Here is a 22,039-nt window from a genome sequence, read left to right on the forward strand (position 1 = left end):
ATTTGAGGGTAATTACATCCAAATCAGGTGAACGGTGTAGGAATTACAACGGTTTCTATATGTGCCTCCCACTTTTTAAGGGGCCAAAAGTAATGGGACAAACTAAACAATCCTAAATCTAACTTTCACTTTTTAATACTTTGTTGCAAAGTTTTTTCGTTTTTTTTAAGTGGTCCCATCAAATTTGGGGTACATGAAAATGGGTACTAGCATATTTTTAAGTCCCTAAAGTCAGTTTTTAAAAATTCTGCATTTGTGCACCTGCCGCTATAATTCTATTCTAGAATACACCTGCCGCATACATGCAGAATAGCCCTGAACCTATTTCCCTATTGTTTAACAATTTTTTCCCATTTTTTTTTTTTTGCACCCGATTTTTTTAATACATTTTTTGGGGTGTCCCTATTTTTTTTTTTTACTTTTTTTGACACAGTTATGTTTTAAATGTCATTCCCAGGGGTGCAGGCTATTTTTTTTAAGCCTGCACCCCTAAACCCCAGTTCTGCACTTTTTTTCGCCACCTATTCAGTGGTGAAAAGATATCCCCGTTTTTTTTCAAAGACTTTTTGAACCTGCGAAAAGTCTTTGAAATTCAATACAGTGTAAAACTAAAACTTACGATAATGACGTCATAGGTGCGATATTAACACAAAAAACTGAGTTTTCGCTCCATATTGAATTCCCCTATTAATGCGTGTTTTGCACCTGGAACATCTCTCTTGAGGCATCAGCAATAGTCCGCAAGCATATTTTGTACAGCAGTCCTGGTTGCGGTGCCCGCTCCACCCCCCAAATGCTGCAGCATGTTAAGCATGCTGCGGCTAAGGGGGGTCTGCGAGTGTTCGCGCTGGACCTGTTCGGCACATGCACAGAATGGATCCTGCGTATACGCAGACCCACAAAAATTGGATATGTAGTTGTACATAAACCATTGGGTTTTACGTAATTATCTGAATCAGGCCCAATGACCATACAATACAATATTATATGTTGGCATACCGACAAACTTTATCTGTGTCTGAAGGACATTTATAATACAATACATATTTTATATTTTGATTATTAAGTGATTGCAGTAAACTTAGTTTGAATCGTAGTCATTTGAATTCTGGTTACCTGGAAGGCTAAATATGCATTGGAAGGATATCTTGAAACATAAAGTTATACAGCATATTTTTAATAGGGATGTGCAGGCTCGGATAGGTTCGAGTTTGCACGCCGAGTTCGGATTTTTCCCTCCAAAAAAACGGAACTCAGAAAGAGGCTAAACGTCATCTTGCATGGACAAACATCATCATTCCTGTTTTGTCCAGGAATGATGATGTTTGTCCATGCAAGATGACGTTTAGCCTCTTTCTGAGTTCCGTTTTTTTGGAGGGAAAAATCCGAACTCGGCGTGCAAACTCGAACCTATCCGAGCCTGCACATCCCTAATTTTTAAACAATTTGGTGAAACATTATAAGCCAACTGATCTGCATTGTACTGTAATTCTTCTAAGAACAAAATAAACTACAGTCAATAGCCGCACTGCAGTATTGTATTTATTCCTACAGTTCATTTGTTTGATTTCTTTGGGGACGATACCTGTGCAATTTAATCTTTTATCTAATTTCATAAGTACAGTATATTCTGTAATAATGTAACCTGAAGAAGCATGTGTACCGAAAAATATGCTATGGTATTTGGGTGGAAATGTATACGGTATTTCTATTTAACCACTTGTACCTGGAAAAAGGTTGAGGGGTGGTGGGAGAGTGAAGTATCTTGACTGTGGTTAGTTGGTTACGTCGTCACACAAGGGCAGTTAGCTTAGGCGTTAGGTGATGTCAGTGGCTTATTGTCATACAAAATTTGGCTGGATAAAATATTTTCCAATTATCTGAATAATATTTAGCTCTATACGACCACTATGCTACAGTAAATCAGATAGTTTGATCACGTTTCTCTTCCGCTATCAGGGTTGTATTAAGGCTGCAGCCCCGTCCTCCCACTGATAGAGACACTGTCTTCATTGTTTATCATTTTTTGGCATACAGTGTCCAGTCTGTACTGAGTAAGAGCAGAGTGATCATCAGCTGACTTAGCATGTGCTGAAATGATGTCAGCCTGACTATAACATTCAATCCAATTAGCTATGAGTCGTTTTCACAGCAAACTCGCACTGCAATCTAATTCCAAACTCACATTTTTTCCAGAGGGTGTGAGATGAAATGTTGGGACACAGTGCAGAACCCCTTGGACAGCCACCCTAATGAATAACTAGGCATTTAGTAATTTCAATTAGCTTAATTGGCCCAATAAGTGAATGTAATTTTTGGGTGTTTAAAAAAAATGGCCTCAAATTACTCCCAAATCAACTTTTTCAATTGTAATTACAGTTTTTTTTTTAAAAGAAAAATAATTGCTCTATTTTTTTTTGTTCAAAGTTAAAGTAGTTTCAAATTGACACAAAGGGCCAAATATAATTGGGTGAGAGTTTAGAAAATGTGAGAGAAAACTCTCACATTTTTAAACTCAGCCAACGTAATAAAGTCACAGAACGTGCAAACTTGCAAACATGCATGCTTTTCAGACTCAAAAAACTCTCAAGATTTAGGTGCATATGTATCAAAGCTCGATGTGAGATAAAATTGTGAAATATACAGTATATCACCAACCAATCAGCTCCAAACTATCATTTCTTAAACACAGCCTGCAAAATGTAAGTTAGAAGCTGGTTGGTTGGTGATATACATTACATCTCACAATTTTATCTCACATCAAGCTTTGATACATATGCCCCTTGGTGTGAGAGTTTTACTGCTAAACTCTCACAATTTCTAAGCTCTCACCCTATTACATTTGGCCCAAAATCACCTTTTTTTTCAAATTAGTTTTTTGCATTTTTTGCTTCATTCGTTTCAAAAATGCACAAATCAGCCATTAGACACCATTTAAAAACCTCCAGTACTTTCCTTAGGAATACATACGATTTACTGCCAGCCGCATGGCCGGCGGTTCTAATCCCGACAGCGGCATCCTGGCAGAGGAGGAAATCCCGATCGTCTAAGGTATTTCCTAACCTAATTTTACCCCCAACCCTAACCCTCCCTTAGGGGTGCCTAACCCTAACCTCCCCCTCCCTCAAGTGCCTAACCCTAATCCCCCATCTAAGTGCCTAAACCTAACCCCCCCCTTCCCCGCCGCCTAAACCTATGTCCTCCGGGGAGGTGCCTAACCCTAACCTCCCCCTGGGGGTGCCTAACCCTAACCCCCCCTTCCCCTAGCCTAACCCTAAGTCCCCCCCGGGAACCCTAAACCTAACCCTCCCCCCCACCCCCGCGGCTGTCCGCGCCAGGCTTACCTTCGATCGGTAAGCCGGGTGTCGGGCTCCCGACGAAGGTAAAATGACAGGCGTCGGTATTTCGACGCCTGTCATTTAGCCCTTGCTGGGATTAGACAGTCGGGAAGCCGATGGTCGGGATTCCGTCCATCGGCTACCTGACTGCTTCCCCTTTCCTTATGCCCATTAACAGTCTTCTATACAACAGAATCCTTAAGAAGTTATTACTTTTTTTTTGCCAGGATGGGTTCCCCACTTTTTCATGCCCTTATCCCAATTTGCATGCCCTCCCTGCAAGTAGCGAGAGTTGACATTTGTAACTGAATTAAGAGTTCGCTGGGAGCAAGCATTCGTGTGAAGTGTCACATTCACATGGTCCACATGTACATATAGAGTGTCACTATGCTCTAATGAATATGTGCGCCAATGTGGTCAAAGGCATAGGGCCCCGTTGTCATAGCTGCACTGGGCCCCCAAAAGCAGATTTGTTCTTTTCCATTATTATACTGGGGAGTTCAATTATAAAAATAAAAAAAGTTAATGAAACAAACATACAACTAATTTATGCTGCCATACACCTTTATCTGCTTGGCACATATGGTAAATAACTAGCTAGCATAATAGCAATTTGCAAACTACATGTACCATGATGCCGTGATGGTTTTCTGAAGAACAAAGGGTCAGTGTCCTTGCAAAAGGTCATGGCAGGCAGCTATAAAAACAAGGGTCAATATTGAGACAGAGTTAAAAACTAAAACTACAACCAATAACCGGGTCAGATGGCAAAAAGACAGGTCCACAACAACGGTAACTGCATCTATGTTGGACAGTAAACCTTACAGCTGTCTGCTTTAAATTTCCAGGACATGTTTTCCCAGGAGAGCAGATCCCACCCGCATGATCAAACTCCACGATTTGCGACATTACACTGCAGGGGGCGGGGCGGGACCATGACACAATTCTTGTTCCCTTTGCATCCAATATTTTCATGTGCTGTTGTTTTTTTCTTAAAACTAATGATCTTTTTCAGGCAATCCTTCTTTAAGTGAGCAAGCACATCTACTTGTCTGCCTAGCTCAGTTCCAGGTCTACAGAGTAGCCCCCAGAAAATCAATCTGTGCCTAACTTTGTAGATAAACCTGGAAATGTGTATGGTGGGAAGAGCAAAACATTACTTCTGCTTACTAATATATTTCTATTTGTCTTCTAAAACACTGCCGGCATTTTTATGGTTGAACTAATCATGAGCGTGAGGAGACATTAAGGATTGTCCTTTTGCATGGAGAGAAGGGCTTTATGCCCTGCCACAAAGCAAGGAATGAACCCTCTGAACTTCTCTCTCTCTCTCATTTAGGCAATGTGATCTTGCAAATAAAAGCATTTTTTACATTTTGGGTTAGAACACATCTAACCCATACTCAACAACAGGTAACGCCCTTCATCCGCCACCACCACTCATTGGCTGGAGCAAAGTGTGAACCTCCACAGACTCCAACATGCTGGCCCACTATTTCCCTGGTTGTGCAGAAAATGGATTTAGTTGGGTAAGGGGAATGTCTAATGATAAAATAAGTGTTCTGGTTTACCTATTAGTACCTAACAGTTTGACCAATTTTATTCTCACTTATGGCGATATCGATCATCCAGCACACCCAGGAGATCATTCAACGATATTGTTATCGTTGACGATTGTCCCGTGTGTATGCACTATTACAGTACCTGGAGCAGCATAAGCTATAACTAGAGCCCTGCTTAAAGACACTCTTACCAATTTCAGGGAAATGCTTAAACAAGATATACTGTACATTGAAACTATCTGCAGGTTAAAAACAAGGTCAAGGACAAATCTAAGGGCCCTACAGGGCAAGGTCACTGATGGCAAAGATAGTTACACAATCACGTAAGCTAGGGAAAGCCCAGCAACAAGAATTAAATAAATGATACTAAAATACAAAAATAAGCATTGCCCTGGTAATAAGAAAGTAACTTGGACTTTATGGGATGGATATCTGTATTGCTTTACTGCACAAGGCTGACCTGTTTCTCAGTGTAACTGCACTAGGACGTGGACACTAAGTGATGTACAACAATTGGAGGGGAGAGAATATGGAAGGCTTATCCTGGAACATTTACTCACATAAAACATGTTAGACATATTATGTTGCACCCCATTCATTCTCAAAGCATTCTGACAAGCAGATGTTAGAGGGCTGTTTGCTCAGTAAGACATGAAAAAGAGCCTGCAGAAACTGACAGGCTGTCCACATCCAGCGCTAAGTACCATCCTATGTACTCTCAGGAGAACAACACAAACTTCCATGATGTTAAGTGCTAAGTTTACTGGGCATGAGCGCTGAGAGATTGCTATTTGTCAGTGCCATTAGGTCTATAGGGCTACAATATACACACTACCATACAATAGATAGAATGCATGCAAAGGATCAGTTCATAATATTTTGAGAGTCTCCTCTCTACAAATGTGAACCATACTGCTTACCTACTCTCCCAGGACTGCCGGGAGCCTTAAGAAAATTGTGTGCCACTCCCGGCCCCCCGCAAGAGTATGCCATCTCCCGGAATGACCACCGCCCCTTCATGGCCCCCCAACGCCAGCACAAATCACGTCATAGTAGCCCTGCCCCCTGCTTTACAATGCCGGTAATATCTGCATCACAAAGCGGGGCGGGGCCACGATGAGCGAACATGCTGGCACGCCCCCCGCAACACCCAGTTAAGCCGCCCCCACACCTTCTGCTGCACCGACCTGGCAGCCCCCTCCCGGAAGGATCTGCCAGAATGTCGTTAAGTACGATGAGAGCCCTTTACCAAATGAAATTGTCAATTATGCGGACGGGAAAACATTTCTTTTTGCACAAATGCGCCTATTTATCCACCTCTTACAATTACATTACATAATCCACCTTTTAAAACTGCTTTTGAGAAAGTCATTCTGCATCTAGGTGTGCAGGATTCCAGACTGGATGTATATGCACATGGAGGAGAGAGAAGTCCCAATAGCTCACACTTTAAGACCACCACCTTATTACATTTTTCACCTAAAAAACTGCATGGTTTAGCCTTGTGACAGGATGGTCTTACTTGCCAGGTGATCAAAGGTTTGTTGGATGTAGAGGAGGTTACTCGTCCTTGACCAACCTGAGTGGGCTTGCTTTACCACTCCTACAGATTTCCTCTTACCATAAGAAACCACCTGTTACTGACTCCTCCCACTGCATTATGGGCAGGTAACTCGCTGGCATTACTGAGCTCCTACACCGGCACCTGGAACGGCTTGTTCCACGCAGGTTTTTACATCTGCACCTGAAACCACTTCTATCGCTTACTACTAGGTGAGTGAAGTCATGTTGCTGTAGGAGCATGACCTCCTGCTTGGTGTCGGCTAATTCCCAGTGGTCCCTCACTATTGACCAGTCTGCACTGGTAGAGGAATTGAGCTTGGAGACAATGGGATCAACCCCAAACAACCAGAGTACGGAATAACGTTTTGCGCTATTCTGGCGGTCACAGGATGCCAGTGTCTTGAAGCAAGTAGATGTTTATTGCTCAAATGATATCCATTTACAAAGACAGTTACTCCACTGCATACAAGATAATGCAGATAGTCCGCGGATATATACCTTACGGCAGTTGAGTCAAACTCGGGCCCTTCAACTTTTGTGGGACTACATATCCCAGCATGCCCTGCTACAGTTTTAGCATGCCCTAATAGTAAAGCTGTGGCACTGCATGCTGGGATGTGTAGTTCCACTGCAGCTGGAGGGCCCGAGTTTGACACCACTGCCTTATGGTGCCACATTAGCCCTTTATATAGTAACAGGAAACAATACAGCAGAGCTGTATTTGTATAGAGCTTTTTGGTTCCCAGGTCAAGAAAGACCTCTGGCGGTGCCCCATCCCCCCTTATTTTTTCAAATAGGGACATAAGATGCTTGCCTGAAAAAGGGGTTTGGCCTCATGGGGAAGGGGCGTGACAAATCTGATTTGTCCCGTACGATAATGTAGGGGTACCAATGCAGTTGTACCACTGTTATCCAGGTGTCACTGCTAAACAGCATGAATCCAATGGCTGCAGTGATGATACAATAATGATGCAGTATAACTAACCAGCTCTAGATGTAGGAGAGTGCTGGTGAATCTGCACTTGCAACAGTATGGGTGTGATATGTATTACCGCCGGCCGCATGGCCGAGTAAAGGGGGCGTGACCTAATCGCGAGAGGCGTGGCCATGTCCCCTTAGGCTAAAAAAAAATGATATTCGGCATGCCTATCGTCTATGTGAGATTGCGGTTATATCTGCATGTGAAATTCTACATTACAGTGTGAGCAGCTGTAACGCTATAACGTAGCGTTTCGCATGCAGATACACTCGCAGTCGCACACAGACTATAGGCATGCCATATAATTTTAATCAGCAGAAGCTGCTTGTGCGTTCTATTCGCATCTCTGTGCGAATAAGACACATTTGAAGGGAAATAGTTAATGAAAAGACGCTCGGCGCTACCAAGTCACGCCACGGCGCGACTAGAAGGGCTGTTTAACAAGCAAGGAGACTAGATGTATGAGGACACATCTCTAGGAAAGAGCACATGATAAAAAGATGGCAGTGCTCATCATAACAATCTACAGGGGAAGGCAGGTGAGGAGTCTGATAGGGAGAAAGTTCCAGTGTTTGGAGCAGCATGGGCAAAATCCTTGAGGTAGTAAATTAAGGGAAACATGAGTACTCCAAAGGGAAATGTCCCTAATTTGTGATCCAAAGGGAAATCTAAGGCAGGTTATTTTTTATTCCAAAGTGAAAAATTGAAATCCAATGGGAAATGGCCTTAATTTGTAATGAATTCCACTTCCAAAGGGAAAACACCTTATTTTATAATACAAAAGAAAATTTAAACCAGATGTTCTTCTTTTAATCCAAAGAGATGCCAAACAAAAAAAATAACTGAAAGGGTGATGCTAAGTGCTGTACTCACAGAATGAGAGAAGAATCTCCTTATCCAACCAAATAAAAGCAATTTCCTACAACGGTAATGATGTAATTGGATGATGGTAGAGGGAATCTCCTTCTCCTTAGGGAAGTATATTAGGGGTTTATCATTGCTCTGTACTCCATTTGAATGCAGTTAGGGCCCATTCACGTCAATGGAGTTTCTACATGTGGACCATGACTCAATTGGAATACGCCATGAAAATGGATGTCAAAGAAATACAGCACCCAATACAAACACTCAGAAGCACACAAATCTCTTGCATTAAAATCTCATGTCAGACACAGTGTTTATAAGTACGTAGGTACTACAGATGTGTCCACATACATCTATCCTCCATGCGCTACAAGTTGCGTCACGCATAACGCGGGAGCTCTGTGTCTTGGTAGCGCCGAGCATCTTTCACGCAACTTTTTATCTTCAAATGCGTCTTATTCACACAGTATCGCTATGTTACAGTGTCAGCGGCTGTAACACTGTAACGTAGCAGACGAACAAAGAATATAGGCATGCTGCATATCATTTTAATCAGCAGAAGCTGCTTGTGCTACCTATTTGAATCACTGTGTGAATAAGGTGCATTTGAAGGTAAAAAAATCGCACAAAAAGACGCTTGGCGCTACCGAGTCACGCCACGACTTAGAAGGGCTGTTTAATGCGCAAGGAGGCTAGATGTATATGGACACATCTGGGGGTAGTCAGACTTACTGTGACATGTAAACAAAAAGGAAAGAGAGGGTAGGCGCTTCAACAAAATCAATTGGTGAATCTAAAAGCAGCTCACCAGGAAGGAGTGGCTGACCCCTATAAAACCTATGGAAAATACAGAAAGAACTGGGAGTGCTAAAATGTCACTAAGGTGTATTTAATAATTCATAAAAAAATTATCATGAAGAATGGATACAAATAACATACATAATAAATAGACACTGTATCAAATATGTAAAAAATTACCAAAAAGAAATGAATCAATTAATAAAAAAAAGTACTGTGGCCACAGGAAAACAGACAAAAAATTGCATGCAAACAATAAAAATTTTTTTCTCCCAATGAATAAATGTTGATATATATATATATATATAGATAATATATATATATATATATATATATATATATATATATATATGTATATATTTTTCTTTGTCCAAGGTTTTTGCAGAAACAAATCTGGGCTCTGTTTGATTTGTCCTTAAATGATATAGAATGAGATCAATGTCCACAGCAAAACAAGTGGTGGACTTATTGCAGGAAAAATATGTTCAATTAATTATATAAATAATCTCTATTATGAGTCGCGTCTGGGGATATGTATCTAAATCCACCAGTCCATGACTATACACAGACTCCGTACTTAGGACAGGAATGGTACCGTACTGCTGCTGACACAATGTGGATCTTGGGAGAGGCCTCTCCTAAATCATCTGGCAAAGGGATCCACAGTGCCTGGCGTGTGTCCGTATCTGTGTCCTCACAGGTGGAGTCGCAGACCGTGGTGTAGCGTTAATGTCCACAAACTGCTGTAGCACAAAGAATGTGCTTGATGAAAGGTAGGCAATCCCATCATGTAATAGTAACGGAGTCGGCTGAAAATTCAGTGGGGATGCAGTGATAGTCCCGGGTGCACCAGTGTGCGGGGGTAAAAAACCTAACGCGTTTTTCAATCCTGAAATCACCGGCTGTTTCCTCAGAAGTATACCCCTCTCTCTAGTCCAGGACTTTAAATAGGCGATAGCAATTAGGTAATTAAAAACAGTTGTAACCCACTCAGTACACACATGGGACCCAGCTGATGAAAAAAAGAATAAATATAGCAATATTGTTGATATGAATATAATTAAAACAACTTAAAAAGATGTATGTAGAAAATTACTAGAATATCTAAATGATTACCATAAATGGAGTGTAATAAAATAAAAAAAATACATATGAGATATATATGAAAATAAATAAAATATGAAAATAAAAATTAAATAAATAAAATTGATACAAAATGTACAGAGATAAGGCTTATATTAAACCTATGGATCATGATACATTGTAGAAATACTGTAAGTAAAAAACCTCCTAGATGGAAAGCAAGAAATCATGATATCCCAAAATATAAAAACGCCACGTAACACCTTGAAAAATTATCTCCATATTAATATATTATGGCGACATCATAGTCAATGGACTAGTACAAAATTATAAAGTATAGTATAATATAGATATATTGCTAGTCAGCGCTGGTTTTCAGATATTTATTTATTCTTATCCCCTTATAGGCTGACAACCTCTTACCAGCTGCCACGTGACAGCGCATTTAGAGATTATTATTTATATATAAACCAGTGAATGAATGAATGGGTTTCTCCAAGGGAAGGGAGGCGCAGTACCTTTATCATGACATGGTTACAACACCTGTCCCAATTGATGCATCGGAAACATTGGAAGGTATGTTAGCAACATGAGCCAACTCACAATGTATTAAGAACAGCTACTAATATCTTGGGTGGTTTTAATAAAATATGTTTACAAAAAAATCTTTGGAGCTATCAGGAATCACTCTTTAAACAATACATCTACAAGAAGTGATTGTTCCCTTTACCAATGAATACGAAGTAATCCAATAAAGAACAAAGATACATTAGAACAAAGAAACTGAGAGATTATGAAAGTTACATGGATGCACAGGAACAGGGCTGAAATTAGTATTTTTGTCACTCGGGGCAAGACAGTAATTTGGTGCCCCCTCTGGTAATTCCCCCATAGTAATGCCCCCTGCAGCAGTGCCCTATAGTAATGCACCCTTCAGCAGTGCACCTATAGTAATGCCCTCTGAGGTAATGCCCTGTAGTAGTGCCCATATAGTAATGTCCCCATAGTAATGCCCCTGCAGTAGTGCCCCTGTAGTTCCGCTTACACAAAAAACCCCAAAAAACAATACATACCTTAAACCCCTCTCTTGCGTCCGCTGCCGTCCGGTCCGCCCGGCTACTCCTCGGAACTATGGGAGAGACGTCATGACGTCTCTCCCATAGTGCCCTTGGGGAGAGCTGGAAACTGGAGTTCAGGAAAGAACTCCAGCTTCTGGCTACTGCAGCGCTGCAGGGAAGGAGTCGGGCACCCGCTGGTAATAAAATCTCAGCGGGCTTGGAGCCTCTCTGCAGCACCGGGCTAGAGGACACTGGTGGCAGGTGCAGCGGCGCCCCCGGTGCACATGCACCTCAAGCCCCCCCTAGTTGTGGCCCTGCACAGGAAGAAGTAGAGTGTCTATTGTACCCAGGACACCTATACAGTAACCAATGTATTTTTCTCAGTCTATGGGGTAGATGTACTAAGCCTTGGAGAGAGATAAGGAGGAGAACGTTAAAGAACCAACCAATCAGCTCCTGTCATTTTTCAAACACAGCCTGTAAAGTGACAGTTAGGAGCTGACTGGTTGGTACTTTATATCTCTCTCCACTTTATCTCTTTCCAAGGCTTAGTACATCTCCCCCTATAACTGCATCCTGTGCTTCCGTTTGGGTGTCTAGGGCAGTACAATAGCTGTGTCTATTTCCACCAACACTGGGCTTGATTCAGAGATCGACTCTGTTAGCACCACTGCAGCGCCTTCGAGTTAAAAGACGCCCATTGCCGGCTTCTGTGATCCGCTGCTGTGTCCCAGGATGTAGCACTGGATCAACGGCGTGACAATCGGACATCCTAGTAAACCTCAGGTTACTTATGATGTCCGGTTAAATCACACAGCCAGGGCCAGTGAGGGTGTGTCTAATGATCCATCCACTGGCTTTGGCATGCCTAGAAAACGGGGATGACATGCCCCCATTTTCTGTAACGATTCCTTTGTCATCCCCAAAAGCCAGCAACATATCAATCATGGTATGGCGTTTGGGGCACTGCGAACGACATCGCAGTTCCAGATGTGCAGGCATGCGCAGTGTGGCTTCTGCGCATGTGCAGATCTAAAAACACTGGAGATGCGCGTACACGTGGGGTTTACGTACCCCTCTGTATTAGGCCATTGTTAATCCAGATGTATCAACATTCTGCATTTTAGGAAATGAAGCCTAAGAAATCAATGATTCTCCTGGCAGAAGCAAAGTGTGTCCCAGGGAAACCACACATATAAATAAAATGTTAAACATACAGAGCTTGTAGTCATCATAATAATAATTGTCACCCTGCAATAACTGGGTGTGCTTTACTGGTAGTCCTGGGGAAACAAGGGCAAATAGAAGCATTACCTGCATCTCAGAATGTCTCTCTATGACACTGATAATGAATAGATAAGCAGATGCTGATTGATGTAGATAGCCCAATAACATTTAACTTTCAGCAGAGACTGTTATATAACCCACACACACACACACACACACACACACACACACACACACACACTCACACACACACTGTCGCTACAGAAAAACAAGGACAGGAAATATTACTGTATATGGAAGCAACCAATAACTTATGCAATTACTAGTAACTAATATATGTACGCTATAGTGTTGCATCTATTGGTTTGGGAAAGTGTAAGCTAGAGGGTAGTCGGTGGTATGGGTATCATAAATTTAATCCATATTTATTGCCAGTGTAACAACCTACATTAAATGAACAAAGTGCCTTCAAATTGAGCACAAGGTCTCAGGAGGACTCACAGAGCAAACAACATGAAAGATCCCTCTTTAATTTGATTGAATTGGCCTTATCAGCAAAAACTGGGCCAGTTTTAAGCAACCTAACAGGAAGGCTTCACAGTTTAAGTCTGTCGGGATTTAGTGTACTTATTCCAAGAAGGGCTGAGCTCATTATATTTTAAGCTTTGAGTGATATGATCCCAAAGGTTAATAAAAATGGGACCGTTTTGTGTATATATCTATATATATATATATATATATACACATCCATTGAGAGAGACAGTGAGTGAGTGAGCCTAGTAAGGGCAAAAGTCGCATTATCATTACAAACAGGAGACCTGGGGAAAAGTAAAACAGAAAAGCCAGCAAAAAAATATGAAGTGGTGCGTATGATAACACCCACTCAATATGAATGACTGGAAATATATGACACTTTTACATTCCATCTGATGCACAGTGGTGCGTTGTTTGGAAATTGGGAAGCCTGGTGAGATGTTTTGTGAAGCATTTTAATCACTACTGAAACTAAAAGCCACCACCACGCTGCGTTTTGAAAGTAAATTAGTCATGTTAAAACTGGTGGAATAAATATGGGCAGCTTGAATGGCATTTTTATTGTTGCTCAAACTGATAAATGAGATTTAACAAAGAAACTGTAGTGAGCAACTAACAGGTTTTTAAGAGAAGGAGGGATTAAAGATTTTAAATTGTATGACCCCATGATCCTTTAACCTATGCACAGTAAAATAAGCTATTTTGTCATTAAAATCAAAATTCTACTAGTGACATCACTGAGGGATGAGGCACTTCATGACAGGGGGAATTTCCATGTATTTTGCCAGCACATAAAATGGCTGTCTCAAACGTGTGCCCAATGCATAATTGGGGAAAATAGACATTTTGGTTAAACTCGTGTTCAATGAAGGTTCAAATAGTGGATAATATGGAAAACATTGTGTGAGAATGGTTGCCAATCGGGTTCCAGCTATGCGCTTACCTCACAGATATCCTTCAAGTGCTTGATGTAATGACGTTCTGTGCTCATAATTTCATTGATCACATTGGCTCTCATCTGATCCCGGTTTTGGAGGGTTCTGCCAATACACAGGCAGTCGGAACTTGGGTCCAGGTGTCCATTCTGCACTTCGCTGGTCCCTTCCTCCACGCCATCCTCTTGGTTTACCCAGAGCTTCAAAACAAAATGAGTGTGTCAGTTAAGGAAATAGGGTTGTGGCACTGAAGTCTCTCTAATATACAGTGCTATGTTTACATAATTGGAGCCTGTAGATAGTGACATTATTACTGACACATGCAATTTATTCAGGTTATGTGGCTAATTGAAAGTCAGCCACAGTAATTACAGTTGAGTTGGAGATCCTGACAAATATCCATGTTGCCTTATGCCCCACCACATCCACTAGCCACCACACCTCTTTTACAGAATATTTCCTACCTGTCACAGGCCACAATATCAAGTAAAGTTATATAACTTGATCTTTCTCACTTGCTGAATTCATGTTAACTTCTGATGCAGTAAAAACAGTCCCCTTACAGATTCTTCCACTTTTTGACACAAGCCAATAGGCTGAATATGGCCAAAGTTATATATAATTGGGTTGAAGGGAAGGGGATTGGGGAAAAGATTTATGCACTGGACTATTATATCTATAATCACTCTAAATCAATACTGGTATACCAACAATGTTATGTTTTTTTTTGGATAATATCCTAAAAAATATTACTATATTGGTGGTGCTCCCGGGAACTGATATAATACTATATTGCATTGGGTTTTGCACAGACAAAGAAAATTCCCTTTGTGGAGCACTCTTTATGTTAATGAATCTATGATTGTAATTATTAAAATATACCTCTTATTCAAAACATACTCTATAAAATAAGTAACTGATGATACCGTCGATACACTAATAAACAAACAATTTAAATATGGCGAAAAGTACTTAGAAAAAGGAAGTTAAATGATAATATATTAACTTCATCAAATAGATTCCGGTCAGCAAAGTATGGCAGTGTCAAGTCATGTACTGTCAATGAGTATTTCAATTTTATAACATCATCGTGACTAAAATTATACAAATAAATTACACATGTCTAGTTTCAGCAAAAAATATAAGGGCTATTATGACCAAGTACATATATACAACGGAAAATGAAAGAATATAAACATCTAGTTCTAAAGCTTTGAATATCACCTAGGGCAGGCCTGGCCGGGATGCAATCGGGAAGCCGGCTGACGTAAGCCCGACAGCTGGCTTCCCGACTGCTTTATCCCGGCAAGGGTTAAATGACAGTCGTCTAAATCTAGACGCCTGTCATTTTTCCGACGCCGGGAGAGCGGTGCCCAGCATCCCGATCGAAGGGATGCCGGGCACCGAGCGCGGACAGCCGTGTGGGGGGGGGGGGAGGGTTAGGTTTAGGGCTCCCGGGGGGACTTAGGGTTAGCCACCCCCCGGGAGGGTTAGGGTTAGACTAGGGGGAGGGTGGGTTAGGCACCCCCCGGAGGGAGGTTAGGTTAGGCACCCCCCCGGGGGACTTAGGGTTAGGCAGCGGGGAAGGGGGGGGTTAGGTTTAGGCACTTAGAGGGGGATTTAGGGTTAGGCACAGGGGGGAGGTTAGGGTTAGGCACCCCTAAGGAGGGTTAGGGGGTTAGTTTAGTAAGTACTTACCTAGGTACGATCGGAATTTCCAGCGCTGTCGGGCTGCCGCTGCCGGGATCTCTCCAGCTGTCTGCCTCAAGCTGCTGGGAATCGAACTGCCGGCCATGCGGCCGGCGGTATTTCATACCGCTTCCAGCCTGGTCAACCTCTGGCTCTCCAGCTATTGTGAAACTACAAGTCCCAGCATGCCCTGCCACAGTTTTGTTATTCGGGAATGCTAAAACTGTGGCAGGGCATGCTGGGATGTGTTGTTTTACAACAGCTGGAGAGCCACAGGTTGGCCAGGCCCGACCTAGGGGATACAAAATGATTAACAGGTAGTTGTAGTTAATTAAGTCCATTGTACGTGCTTTTCTAGCAGCAACCACTTATATCGGTATGCAATTTTATTTAGTACATTCCAAGTTACTGAGGGCTATCTAGAGGAAAAAATTGGTGACAAATGGTTGTAGTTGAATATGTCTATTTGTACATGCCTTAATCTGGCAAAAAACGGAAGAGACATCAACTATATTGATATGTATTCTAATTCTTGCAATCAATAAGCGGTAATAGTCTTTTGCTGGGCATACACTATACAATTATCTGTCAGATATCTGTCTAATCTGGCTGGTTGAAATGAAAACCTGGTAATGTGTAGGAGCCAATGACAACCAATCATTTTCTCACAAACACTGGATAACAGACAAAAATGGTTGTTTAGACAAATTGGTTAAAACACACAAATTTAACCAATTTGAACAATTGTTTTATGTCCATTTTCCAGTGTTTAAAACCATATGATCGACTGTCATTTGCTCCCATACATTACCAGGTTTTCATTCCAACCAGCCAGTGTCAGGATGCGGCCTGGAATCGTCCGCTACTCACCTCTGCGCTGGTGTCCTTGGGCTTAGGTGTCCAGACGCTGGGAGTGGAGGTGAGTGGTGACTGAGTATTCTCCCTGGGGTCCGCTAGGGCTTCCATGCGTGCGTCCTGGTTTCCGGGGTGCCGGGCATGGGCGCAGCCATGTTGGCTCATATCACCTGACTAGTCTCTCCCAATGATAGTCCTGTGGTCACTCAGCTGATCCTCTGATCCAATGATCAGCCACCCAGGGGTATTGTAGTCTGACTCCAGGAACAAGTAACTGCTATTCAACTTCGTTTTTCCAGTGCCTGTGATACTCCCACTGTTGCTCTGTGCTAATTCCTTCAGCGTGTTGCTTCAGCCTGCTCACAGTTTTCCAGTTTCCTGTATTAGCTTCCATGCTAACCCTTAGTCTGAGACTTTAGCTTTCTCACAGTACTTCAGTGTTTCATGTCTCTTTCCTGTGTGTCTTTGTATATGTGCTGCTAATTCTATTGCAGCTTTCCTGTGGCTATTACCCTGTGTCACTGAGTTGTCAGATTACCTGCTAGTACTAATTAGCTCACAGCTGGACCTCCCAGCACTCTCCTAGTAATTGCCTTTGTCCAGTACTAGCATTACTAGCTTCCCCAGTTTAATCCTGTCTTCTCTCTGTGTTTCACTGTGTTTTATCAGCTCCAGAATCTGCTGCAGTTCCTGTACATTTTTCTGTGTTTCCAAGCTAGCCTGCGACTGGGATTACTACATGTGCCTGTGTACACTTCTCTCTGTGTCTTGTCTGTGCAGTCAACACCTACATTTATAGCTTTCCAGTATATGTTTGTGTTCTTTGCTCTGTGTCTTGTCTCTGCAAATCAGCTCCAAACATTTCTAGCAATTCCCAATATATTCCTCTGTTGTTCTATGCAATCAGCACTTGGATTTCTCAGTGATTCTCAGTACACTTTCCAGTATTCCTATGCTAGCCTGTGATTAGGATCCCTAACAGCGTTGCAATATATAAGCATCCAGTTTACCTCCTGTGCTCTAGCATTTGCTTCGTTAAATATAGTTTCCGGTCTTCTGCCATTCCCAGGTACCTGTCCAGAGAGCCGCGACCTGCTCACTTGGTGCAGCGGAAAACCAAATCCCAATTGGAGGGGTCACTGGAGAAAACCACCAAGTGAGTTAGACTCCGCGCCTCTGGGCAGGTCTAGCCAAACCTGGGTTCGGCCGCAACTAGGAGACCTAGTCCAGTCACTTCCCAGGTCACCCGAACCCCCGGCTTATCGTGCTCCACAGAGGAACATTTGCATCGGATCATGACAGCCAGATTGGAGAGATATCTGACAGATAATTGTATAGTGTATGCCCAGCATTAGTAATAAGACTGTGTTGCCTTTAACAATATTGCACATAACAAGAGATATGGTAAGAACTTCCCTTTGTTATCTCTGTTTCAACGAAGTCCATAGGGTCCACAGGGTTGACCTTGGGGTATAGGTTGGGAACCAAATCCGGGCACCACGCAGTTAAAGCTTTTAGCTCCCAGGATGCACTTGGGTCCACTCTCCCTATAACCCCACCCCCAGCCAGAGGCACCTCAGTTTGTAAGTAGCCAAAGGCCGGAGGAGGAGAGAAAAAGAGAGAAAACTGGAACACTCGATAACCATACTCACAGAAATGGGAGACGGAAAACCGGTGACCAGTCACACAGCCCATTTGAAGCCAGGCGCGTCAGGGTGGGCGCCCTGTGGACCCTATGGACTTCGTAGAAACAGAGATAACAAAGGTAAGTCCTTACCATATCTCTTGTTTTCTACTTCAGGGTCCATAGGGGGTCCACAGGGTTGACCTTGGGGATGTCCCAAAGCAGTTCAACCAAGGGAGGGGACGCTCCTGTGCTGAGAGGAGAATCCGCCGCCAAAAAGGAAGCATCCTGAGAGGCAAAGGAAAACAATGCCTAGAACCTTAAAAAGGTGTGGACAGAAGACCACGTGGCCACCTAGCAAGGCAAAACAGCCAAGGTGCCACAGCGAGCCACCCACGAGGGTTACATGGCCCGAGAAAAAACAAGCAGCAACAACAGAAAGGCCTACCCATGGGTAGGCCCCTGAAGAAGACATACGAGGCCGTCCAGCCAACATATGGCCATAGGCCGGCCATCCTTTCCTGTTAAAACCAGAAATCTCAGACCACCAATAAGGAGTCCGATTTCCGTCAGGAACATGAATGGATCACATAAATCCACAGAGGCCGGACCACAGTCAATGAGGCCACACCAGCTGAGAGGACTGGGGACTGAATGGCTGCACCATAAGTTCCAGAATAATATGGAACCTGAAAATCACTAAGAAGAAACACAGGGTGAGAGCAACTCACACCCTGACAAGATGCCCTCCAGAAGAGGGAGCCACATGAGAACGCTCCCAATTCCGACACTCACCTGGTTGATATAAACTCCCTGATAGAAAGAGAGAAAGCCAAAGCAATAGACCATGTAATGGCTATCACAACCAGCGGTTCCATTAACTTTCCCCGGAGTTAACGAAGAACCACTCCTAACTCCCAAGGAGTCCCTAGGGAGGACAAATGGAGGGATAATCCAGAAAACACTCCAAAGGATGAACTGGATATCAGAGCGGAGCAATTCCATATCCTAATCATACTGACAGTGTAGAGATCTGCACTGTCAGGAAGGCCAGGCCGAGGGTGAAACCCAAGCCAGCCGGAAGGAATGCCAGAATATCTGGAAATCCTGGACACCAGAGGATCGTATCGATAGGTATAATACCATAAGAATTATGGCTGCCACAGTTTGTGGTAGGTCCCAGCAAAAGCTGATCCATGTGCTCCAATCATTCCAACGATGACAAAGCCAGGGAAGCCGTAAGACCACTGTAGGGACGTAGTCAAAGACAAACGACCCAGGTCCAAGGCAAACCCCAGGACCCTGAGACAACAGGTCTGGGTAGTGAAGCATCAGGAATGGAGTATCGATGGAGAGACTCCGAAAAACCAACTACCCCTGACATCTGGGGCAATCAGGAGCCACCAGCAGGAAAGCATCTCTGTCTCGATTGAAACACTTCCCTCGAGGAAGAATGGAGACTGGAGAACACAGGTACGCAAATTGGAAGAACCACTTCACCGACAAAGAGTCACTGAAGGTTGCTTCAGAATCCCCAGAGTTGGACTGTAACACCATAGTGTGATAGAGTCAGAAGGCCATGAGTGTCACCTCAGGAGGGCCCCCCCCCTGCTCACCAGGAGATGAAACCTCTCTTGGGGAAGAGACTAGTCCCCGGGATGCACGTCGTAACGGCTGAGGACTCCCGCTTCCCAATGGAGAGCACCTGAAATGAACACTGTCGAGATGGTCGGGAGGAGACCCTCAGACAATGTCCGAATGTATGACATACCTGACATTGCCACCCAACGAACAGTATTGCTAAAAAGGAAGCCACTGTTCTGACCCTGTCGGACTGAACTTTTTCAGGTTCACCGGGAAACAAGGGCTATGCCAGAGTGAAGGCCCAAGACAGGCTAAAGTTCCAACAAGTTAATTGACAGGGTGGAATCGACAGACATCCAATTGCACTGAAATGGATGCGAACCAGACACTGGGCCTGATTCAGACCCACTCGCGAGCGGCTGTCCGCTCGCAAGTGGGTCGATGTTCTGGACTGAGCATGCGCACGACGGAGGGAGCTCCGTCGTGCGCATGCGCCAGACGCGACGAGCGAAGGAAAGTCCTTCGCTCGTTGTGTCCGATCAAAGGGGGCGTGCTGTCAATGTTGATTGACAGCACGCCCCCTTTGGTAGGCGTGCCGGGGGCGTGCCTCCCTGACGGGGGCGTTCCCACGGGAACGCCTCCCGTCAAAAGCCGGCCCACTGACATCACTAGTGATGTCAGTGGGAGTGATTTTGGCTCTGATAGAGCCAAAATCACTCCGGAGCTTGCGGTTGAAAACCTCAACCGCAGGCTCCGGCTCGCAATTTCGATTGTCGCGATGGTCTCGACCATCGCGGCCATCAAAATGCACGCTCGTATAGCCTGTGGGTGGTGACCCACAGCTATACGAGCTTCCAGAAGGACGCTCCATTTTCATGGAGGCCGGCCCTCATTCAGAGCGTGCGCTCTGCTCAGAGCGTACGGCTCTGAATGAGGGCCACTGTCCTTAGCAAAGAATACCCTGGACGAGATGGTCATAGGCACCCGAAAAGGGACCGACTTGCCTCCGGGGAGAGCAGCATCGTTTGAACAGTGATCAGACAGAAAAAACTTGTTCCATCTGGAGATAAGCCAATTATGGAAAGGCCTGGAATGGAACTAAGCCCATTCCACCCTTCCAAAGGCAGACACTGAATAGTGGACCATGCATCCCAGAGTGCAAAGACATATGTCGACTGCGCAGACATCCATGTACTCCTAATGGAAGAGTGGAGATGCCGTCTTACTCCAGAAGAATTCTCAGATTCTGAGAATACAGCAGGGCTCCTAGGTGAAGAATACCCAGAGAGGGATGCAGGGAGGACTTTTTCCCCATTGATTAAACGTCTGCACCCTGAAGAAGCCACAGTCAACCTGACCCGGCTGTAAAGTACCCCGGTGATCCTGCTAAGAGCAGGAGGCCATCCAGGTACAGGAGCATTGGGATATACTGAACAGAAGAACTGTCAGAAAATCCAAAACGCTGGTAAACCCCCGTGGGGCTGAGAACAGTCCCAACAGGCAGAGCCCGAAAAACCGTAAGTGCTGTGATACAGCAAACCTCAGTCCATGCTGAGGCAAGGTCTCTGTAAGTACCCGTAGGCACGCGTCCTGTATATCCAGTGATACCATAAAGTCCCCAGGTTTCAAACATAGTATTATGGAGCATAGGGATTGCCTCCTGAGCCCAGGTAGCTTTAGGAACTGGTTCAGGGAATTGAGACAGAGAATAGGCCAAAGAGGACCATTCAGCCACCGCACCAGAAAGAAAGCAGAACAACCAGTCCCTCACTGAGAAAGTGGGGATGGCCCAATTAGCTCCGCTTACCCCAACAACTGTATAGCTTTCTGGATTCGTAAGGCCCTGTTCGGGTCCGAATAAGGGCTTGCGTACCATCACATGGAAATAGGCCGCCTGAGCAAAGAGAGGGCGTACCCTCCTACCCACGTAGCCGCGGCAACTAGACACTAGTACCGGGCGAACTGAGAAAATCGCCATCTCCCAGTGGTAGGCCTGTCTCGTCATGCTGACGATATATCCGTAGGTTCAGAAGCAGGATCGGCTGGCAGTCCAGGCCAGCTCGGTTGAAGAAACAGACCTTTAGGCTGACCCAGAGGACAAAAAGACTTAATAGACTTAGTCTGAGGCCCTGTAGTGGGCATAGCTGAAGGCGGGAAATTTGTACTGCCACTGTCAAGGTCAGGACCCAACAAGATCTACCCTATAGATGGTATCTGCACCTCTGCATTCCCAGAGCGCAGCAATAGGGTATTACGGAGGATACCGTCGCAGCCGGAACTCTGAAAGTTAGGAGACTGGTATCCAATATAGGCATGTCCACCTATGACAACTGCATATATTACGTG

The 22,039-nt window shown here is 44.0% G+C and overlaps 1 protein-coding gene across 5 annotated transcripts in view; it reads right to left on the reverse strand.

Annotated features, from left to right (window-relative positions):
* ARHGEF9 (Cdc42 guanine nucleotide exchange factor 9) overlaps positions 1-22,039 on the reverse strand; it is a 500,659-nt gene that overhangs the window by 114,572 nt on the left and 364,048 nt on the right. For all 5 annotated transcript variants that reach the window (XM_088445573.1, XM_088445574.1, XM_088445572.1 and 2 more), the window contains one exon: positions 13,950-14,141. In XM_088445573.1, the coding sequence (XP_088301699.1) occupies positions 13,950-14,141 (192 nt within the window). The remainder of the gene's footprint in view (positions 1-13,949; positions 14,142-22,039) is intronic.

Source organism: Taudactylus pleione, unplaced genomic scaffold (assembly GCF_031769625.1).
Source record: "Taudactylus pleione unplaced genomic scaffold, aTauple2 ptg000381l, whole genome shotgun sequence".
In the NCBI taxonomy this organism is placed as follows: Eukaryota; Metazoa; Chordata; class Amphibia; order Anura; family Myobatrachidae; genus Taudactylus; species Taudactylus pleione.